The 8648-nt window shown below is 42.1% G+C and overlaps 1 protein-coding gene across 1 annotated transcript in view; it reads right to left on the bottom strand.

Moving 5' to 3' along the window:
• Window positions 1–8648, bottom strand: part of NUP214 (nucleoporin 214) — a 77712-nt gene that overhangs the window by 11328 nt on the left and 57736 nt on the right. The window contains exons 29-31 of the mRNA XM_026657258.2: window positions 6309–8093; window positions 4729–4799; window positions 3870–4026 (exon numbers count right to left, since the gene is read on the bottom strand). Of these exons, the coding sequence (XP_026513043.1) occupies window positions 3870–4026; window positions 4729–4799; window positions 6309–8093 (2013 nt within the window). The remainder of the gene's footprint in view (window positions 1–3869; window positions 4027–4728; window positions 4800–6308; window positions 8094–8648) is intronic.

Here is an 8648-nt window from a genome sequence, read left to right as displayed (position 1 = left end):
ATGCTCCAATACATCTGTTAGTCTGTAAGGTGCCACAGGACTCTTTGTTGCTTTTTACAGATCCAGACTAACACAGCTACCCCTCTGACACTAAAGATTCTTAGCCATTGTGGCAGGAAGAGCCAGGATTTCTTGACATGACACACTGCAGTCTAACTTGCAGCTGCACTTGTGCTCTTACAGCCTCACTGGCTAAACAGGGCCTGAGGTTTTTATCTTCCATGAGACAGAACACAGTTTATGGCTTCAGTAGTCAAACGACCCTGAAGGGTCTAAGTCCTTCTTTGGTGAACTATTTGTTTTCCATTAGCATGAAGATTAATTTTAAAGTTAGAGATGGATGAACTTGCCAGGACAAACAATTAGCCACAGCCTTTAATGCTGGTGGACTGTTAAAAGGGTACGAAGGGACCAGATTACTTTTTAAGTGGGTTTAAATGGTCCTTTCAACTTTACAGAGCTAATGTGGCTGCTTCCCTCTCCTCCCTACTTCCACCTGCTGGCAACTGCATTGCTCCCTTTCAGCCAGCCTACCCACTAGATCCCTCTTCTCCTATTTCCCTGCTAGCTGTTGGACAAATTTACAAGGGAAAAAGAATAAAGACACTCGAAGCTCCTAATTTAGTAAAAGGTACAGTCGGTAAGAAAAAAGGCTTCTAATTTTGTTTAAATATAGATGTACTTGTTAACATGCTTATGCAGACCACTGAACAGTCTGCAACAGATACATGCATAAGGTTATGGTACTCCAAGTATTCCAAACTGATTTTCAATTCTGGAGACTGGTGGGCATGATAGTCAGTTTCACAGGGAATTATAAAGACCAGCTAGTTCAGAAAACTCAGACTAATGCAATTTTAGTCCGATAGCCCTGACAATACAAAACTTTACACTAACAGCCAATAATTTGAGCCTGGCACTAACTATTAGATCCAGAGGCAAATTTCTGAGGAATCGGATTAGCTTTTTCCCACTCCTCAATACACACAAACATCTAAATCGCCTACTAAATCCTTAGTAGCCTCCAGAGATTCTCTCTGTTTTGATATTTCATGACCAACACAATGCAGATTCCTAAAGAAATGAAAAATCACCCCTGTACAACTGGCCTTTAAAAGGCATCTTAAAGGGTGCATATGCCTTGCAATGACTCTCTGAACAGGCTTAAAGTCAGCCCCCAAGACAGAACAGCTTGTCCAGGAGTAACACGTTGAATAGGTTTAAAAAACCCCGTCTTTTTACACCATTAACTACATTTGTTGCCCTGTAAAACATCCATGTGAATTAAATGCATTCTGAGATTTCATCATTTCTTTGATATCTCATCTTGCATGTGAAAAGTGACTGAAGGCCTGTGAAATTTTGTGTCAAAGATTTAATATATTTTCTTATGCATACAGAAATGCATCTGAAGGAGGAAAATGGCGTCTCAATATTACACTGCTCATTTCTACTGACTTAGTTACACTCAAGCCCACGATCCTTAGCTATTTGTATGACTAGGATTTGTTCTCCTATTGATTTATGCAGATCAGTGGATTGAAATCCTCTTGCCGTGAAAATAATTCACCTCTCCCTCCGCTACTCACTCAATCCCCATGCACCAGTTGCTTGATTAGTAAATAGATTTCTGATAGTTTGTTATTAATAAAATGAAGTTAACGTACTTTCCATTTGAGACACACATTGGGACTCAAGTCCTGAAGGTAATAAATTTTGGCTTTGGCATTAGAGAGAAAAAGGTGCCCACTCCAGCTGCACACACAGTGCGGTACTAACAAGGTTGTGTTTGAAATGACAGACTTGCCTTCGCAGGTAAAGTAGTGTTACTGCTTCCTTAATGGGTCAAAAATGCTACTGCACCTAAATGGGGAAAATCTAAGGATCTTGCTTAGACCAGGGAGGAGGGGGGAGAAGGGTGGAAGGAGGGAGCAAAAGGACACAGATCACCCAAACTGTATTCCAAGGAGTAACATCTGAAATGCAAGTTAGATGAGACTGGATTTCATGCCATTGTAAACCTCTATCTAGATTTTTATACTGTGTTCTTCATGTAGTATCTGAGCACATTACGAAGTAAAATATTCAAACAAGAGGACAAGTCTTTGGTCTTGCTCCCTCCCTCCTCCTGCCCTTTCCCAAAGGGATATTAAGATCAAGTTTTCAAAAGTTACTTAGGAACCTACATCCTGTTGACTTTCAAAATACCTAAGTTACTTCTGAAAGTGGCTGTAAGTGCTTTTAAAAATGTTATCCCTGCTAACCAGTGGCAGGAATCAAACTATACACACAGCACTTCAAGAACCACAACCCAGCAATGTGTGAGTTGAACTTTCCACCAGAAGGTGGTTTTGGCATTGAAAAATGTACAAGCCTGTATAGTAAACAACTCCACTTTGATGGGCAGTCACCCTGGGGGAAAAGTGGGTCATTAAATGACCTGTGCATTTTATGCTTATGAAAGTAAGAGCTATTTAGAAGGGTATGTCAACTTGTCTCTTCAGTACAAGTCAGGAGAAGGTCCTTAAAAATCAAACTATGCTGAACTCAATACCGTAAAAGAGAAGAGGCTAGCACTTGGAGATGCGTGTAGATATGCATGTCAGAAGGCTGCATGGCTTGCTGTAGATTAGACTGTAGTTAACAGGCCCCAACTAAATCTCCACAGAAAGCTGTGTTGCAGAGCATCCCTCACTTCCACTCAATAGCTCCCACTTTCAAGTTTCCTTTTTCATTTTTACTCAGACACTAAACGCTCTCTCTCTTTATAAAATCTGAACTATAATTTCTCTCTAAATTTGAAAAGCAAAACCTTGTTGGGTGAAAGGGGGAGGACTGTCTGCAGCTATGTGACCCAGCTACACTAGCTTTGAAATGTTTTGAAGTGGACCAGAACACTTGTCCAGAATGAGTGTAATTATACGGGTACTGGAAATGCTTATGAATTGTTAGAGGCACTTAAGGGTGTGCACATCCATATTGTGTTAAAAAAAAAAAAAAAAAAGAAGATCCAGCCTCCTGACCCAACAGTGGAGATGCCAGTTTTCTAAAGCAGAAGGGACTTCACAGTCTTTCAAGATAACCTCATTTTCCATCCTTGCTTACTCATCCCTAGATTTGAAAGTAAAATCACCAGTATCACCTTTAGTCTATGGATTAAAAGAGACGGGATGTTTGTACAGCACTGCCTGGGATCTGAATAGTAAGTGGATTCATACATTGAATACATCTGTTGTATTTAAGTGCAGTGCTCCTGCTTGGCTCCTAAATATCTTGTATCACACATCAATATGAAAACGACTGCTAAGATACCCTGAGAAAGGCAGGTTCCTGGCTCCTCTACCACTAGTAGCAAGAATAAATATTTTAATAAGAATTTTTGCATAGTTTCCAGCTACAAAATGACAGATCAACAAAAGAATGCAAGAAATCAAAATCACAGGAGAATAGAGTGGTAACTGTGGGACTCTGCAGTAAGTAAAAAATACTGCGGAGGAGAAATAAACAAGGTTTTAACACCCAACTTAAAAGTTGAAGTTCACTGGTAAGAACTTACAGCACTGAATTTTTAAGAATTATATTTTGGTACTGAAAATCCCTACAAAATATGCACGCTGTTTTCAGACTTCTCTCTGTGCACATGGCTGTTTATTTGGAATATTTCCCTGTTCATTTTGCACAAAACTGCAAAGGAAAGTAGATTTTGGAAAGGAACAGCGCCCCCCCTTCCAGCACATCCCCCTCCAACCACTTCCCTCTGTTGCTTAGTAGGTCTTTCATGCTATCATGGAAATTACCCAAGGACAAAACTACCACCACCAAAGCAAGATGGGAGCTCAGTACATTTTATACTCATTTCCTTTACTTACTCTGGGAAGCTGCAGATCCAAATCCTCCAGTGGCAGAACTGAAGGGGTTTTTATTGGCTGCATCCTGGCTTGGCTTTCCTCCGAGGCCACTGAAGAAACCTCCACTTCTTCCACCACTTCCAGACCCAAACAAATTCCCACTGGAAGTGGATGATTGCTAAAAAACACAAAGGGCACCCGGCAAGAAAGCGTTATAGGTCGCTGTAAAAAAAGCACTTATATGCAGCTGATTTTGACTGACCTATTTCTATTCACAATCGTGATACAAAAGGGATGAGAAGCTAACAAGGTGGTCTCCTAAGGTTGAACAAAATCAGCATCTGCTTAGGTCTCTCTCAAGCTTTACTGACCCTGGAGAATTGTACCGTTGTAACTTGCACCAGGTTGGACACACTAGGGCAAGCTGCAGTGGTGCATCACATCCACACTAGCCACCTTGTCTCTCATCCACATAGTGCAATCCCTGCAAGTATTGAAGGGCCTACCACTGTTGCACCTAGCCAACAATTCCATACACAGCTCACCGGCCCTCCCCTGGAGCAGGTGCATAATGAGTCCATGGTATGCGTGTTGACACCTGTTCACACTGTTTTGTTCTGTTGTCTGTTTCAAATGGTTCTGTCTTGCACAAGAGTCCATGCATGCCACAGAAGGGGCAGAGGCTATGTCCTCTCACTCAGATGCCATAGTGGTACATCCCTGAATAATCAAACATTACTGATATAGCCTTGGATAGTTTTTATTTATTGACTACAAAACAGGTTCTATTTTGCTAGCTACAACCAAAGTTCTTTGGACCAGTCTATTTGCAAGTACAGGGCCCTGCCATGTACACAGAGACAACACACATAGTAGTTACCTGGCCAAAGACAGCGCCCCCAGTGTTGGCTGCCTGTCCAAACACGGAACCTGTGTTGCTGGAACCAAAACCTGGCCAAAGAAGAAAGGGAAAAGATGCTCCGATATAATTCCGTCTCGTGCAATACTATGGTACCAGACAATTTAAAAGGGATTGCCATTCAGTACTTCAGAAGAGAGTAATACAGAGACTCCAGTAAAAAGGAGCAATGCACTTCAAGATCCAAATGATACTTCAGTTTTAACTTTATAATACCGTAAAGGTTATCACCAAATGGAGCTGGAGTGACTAGGTACATACCAACACATGAATGGTAAATGTTATTTACATTTTATTTGAAAATTATTATCCCCTCTCCCCCATTTAAAACAAACAGGAAATAAAATCTGTTTTAGTGTTTGGGCTGTTGCTAACAGTACTGAATTTCCGATTGGATTTCTGTTAACGTCACTGTAATGCTTCAATCTATGAACAAATGCTGTAGGATTTTGATTTCCCTCGTGTAGAGAGGATCTGAGCTTTGTTACCTAAAGATTCCAGTTAAAGATAATGAAATGTTTTGATTAAAAAGAACTCCCGACTCCATTTCCCAGTTCACTTAAATACATACTTTGTAATAAGATTTGCAGTTTCTATAATTAGAAGCACCTTCCTTTAGCAGGAGTTCACTTCCCCCAGACTTAAGTATTCTTTATTACTATAGTTAATGCAAGAGGCAGGTCTCCTACACTCCCATCTGTTATAATTAAATTAGTCTAATTAGCTTTATTGGAAATACATTTTATCTAATATTACTTTGCACTTAGCACCGTTCATTCAAGGCTCTCAGAAGGCTATAACCCTGCCTGAACAGAAAAGCCATTTGCTTTAGTAACATAGGTAACAAGAGAAAGACTGGCAAACAAGGTTCTGGCCTGTGTAAATATTCAATTTATCTGCACAGGCAGGGACTCTGAAGCCACATTTCCCCTCTTGTTTATTTGCAAGACATTTCATAAAGCAAAAGAATACTTAGCTAGGTGACTAGATCCTCATTACCCACTGCTCTGGGGTGGCTAAAGGTATCTGGTTTAGTCCCTCAGCTCCTGATGTAACAGTACATCTATATGCTCTGACTGCATGTATGCAATACAGTTCACTTAAGAGGGTTCTTCAGCTGTATTAATTTCCTCACTGTTACAGGCTTACCTTAGATCTCTGTTTAATGTAATGCTCTGAAGTCCTTAAATAGCCATTTAATTCTTTGTAATTTGAGACTACAGTGAATCCAAAACACTTGAATTATTGGTCAATGAGCAGCACAGTACACTGCTCAGAATCATGTCAAGGTATAGTTAGGAATGGGAACCTAAACTGGAACTTCTTTATTTAAACAGAGCTTCCACTGAAACTATTAGGATTAAAGCAGAATGTTTAGCTTCCAACTGCAGGTCTCACATACACCTTTGGAGTTGCTATGTCCACTGCCAGCAGAAGGCATCAAAATTAGTCCTAGTTTTTCCTAGGAAATACTGCTCACCTACCTCAACCTGACAGCTGTATTCTAACTAGACTACCGCATTATCACCACTCGCTCTTACCTGAAGCTTGACAGAAGCTGAATCCAGAAGATGATGTAGTGGTGGTGGCAGTAGCGTTGTTACCAAACACTGATCCACCCTGTCCAAAGCCAGCACTCTGCCCAAAAACTGGAGCACTGCTTTGCCCGAATAGTCCACCACCAGTGCTGGCAGATGGCTGGCCGAAAGAAAAAGAACTCGGACTGTTGGTGCTAGATGGTGCTCCAAAGACATTCCCACCGCTTGAAGTTGCAGTGGAGGAAGACGGCTGGCCAAAAACAGGCATTGTCCCAAACCCAGTTTGAGTGAAGGTAAAACCAGTTGAAGAACTGCTTGCTGGCTGTCCAAAGGCTGGTGCTTGCCCAAATGCTGGTTGACCAAAGCCACCTGCAGCTGCTGTGCCAAAAGCAGATGCGCCAAATCCTGAGCCAGCTACCTGAGTAGTAGCTGCAGTGGTGGCGACAGTGCTGCCAGTGTGTTGACCAAATGGAGAAGATGCTGTGGTAGCTGCTGTTAGCTGTCCAAAAACAGGAGTGGAAGGGGTGGTGGTTGTGTCACCAGCAGGCTGACTAAAGGCCGAAGAAGAACTGGAATTTGGAGGCTGAGAGAACACTGAGGAACTTGAAGAAACAGTCCCAAATACAGAAGTACCTACAGCTGGGCTTTGAACAGATGTATCAATATCTGTGGTGGTAGCCAACGTGCTTGTAATTTCTGCAGAAGGGGCGATAACATCTGCTGCAGCTGTGGTCACTGAAATGTTCTGGTCCAGTGGGGCAGAGGTAGAGACTGGAGGAACTGCCTCTGCCTTAGACTCAGTAGCACAGGTAGCTGTAGAGATTGTATCTGTGGAAGGAGTCAAGGAGGTGCTAGGACCCGTAACATCTGCATCTCCTGCTATAGACTGAGATAAAGCAGGTTCGTCTTTAACAGAATCGGACAGCTGTAATTGTGGTTGGGGTATTTGTGGCTGAGAAGTTAGAGGTGCAGACACAGTTGTTAGTACTTCATCTTCAGGTGGCTTTTCAGACAAAGGTGGTAGCTTGACATCCCCTGCACCATTACTAGAAGCTGCTGGGGATACAGCAGTTGGCGCTGAACTCAAAAGATTTCCAAATGACAGGGATGCTGAAGTGGGGAGAGTTGCAGGTACAGAGGTGGATGTTGTGATACTGTTTGCTTGTGGAAGGCCAAATGAAAAAGCAGGCTTGCCGCCACCTGAAGATCCTCCAAGACTAAATACCCCAGAAGACCCTGTGCTGGTTAACTGGACATTGCCAAATATGCTGCCTGTGGTATTTGTGCTGACTGATGTGGATGCTGTACTGGTGGCCATGACTAATGTTGAAGTGGCTTCCACAGGTTTCCCTAACTGCAGAGGGCTGTTAAAGGTAAATCCAGAAGGTATTGTGGATGTTTTAGTTGGCTGTCCACCAGCAATGTTGGTAGATGGAGCTTTAACATTGACTTTGGTGTTATCATCTGCTTGACCAACCCTTAATCCTGAGAAGCTCCCAAGAGTTTCCCCAGCCATATTACTCTGAAATAAATTATCTCCTGGCTTTGATGGAAGGACTTCCAGTTTGCCAGAGGTTGTGGAGGAAACAGAAGTGGCAGTCGGGGCAGGTTTGCTGTTCGTCTGGGTGGCATCTACAGAAGAGCCACTCGTCATGGAGACTCCTGAAACGTTGGCTGGCTTGACGGACCCAAAGGTAAATGAGCTCTCAGGAACTGTTCCAAATTTAGTACCCCCACCAAGTGAAAATGCGTCAGGCTGACTTGACTCTTTAGCAGGGGCTGTCACTGCTACAGAGACATAAAAGGAATTAAAATATGTTACAGGTTGCAACACTCATTTATCATCTGTATAGTACCAGCATGCTGAGTGCTTTACAGACAGGTATGAAGAAAATGCTCCTACCTCAAAGACTTTACAGTCTCATGACTATCAGATGATTAACTATCCCTGCCACTTTCTCAAGCCCTGCTTTCATGAGAGTAACAATGGCTATATCTGAGGCCCATTTCATTAAAGATAGGGCTATAGCCATTTTACGTGCTCTTACTTCCTTCATTTTTCAACAGTTATAATTATCTAACTAAAAAGCCCACTCTCTTTACTACAGTACATCTTGCAGTTACCACCACTTTTTATACCCTTTATGTACTTAGCAAAAAGTTCTGGCATGCAGTGAAGAACTGGTAGTCTAAAGCAGTGGTTCTCAGCTAAGGTTGGGTCACAAAGCTGTTTTCTGGAAGTTGCAAAGTTTTCTACAGAATTAAGTCTTTTTATATAAAATCTTAGCTATATAGAGAGCATTAGCCACTTTTATCTAGTCTATTCTAATCTTTGAAATACTG

Source organism: Terrapene carolina, unplaced genomic scaffold, assembly GCF_002925995.2.
Source record: "Terrapene carolina triunguis isolate 2854851 unplaced genomic scaffold, T_m_triunguis-2.0 Scaffold238, whole genome shotgun sequence".
Taxonomy (NCBI): Eukaryota; Metazoa; Chordata; order Testudines; family Emydidae; genus Terrapene; species Terrapene triunguis.
Note: the sequence above shows the minus strand (reverse complement) of the source record. Positions and strands in the feature narration are given on the sequence as shown.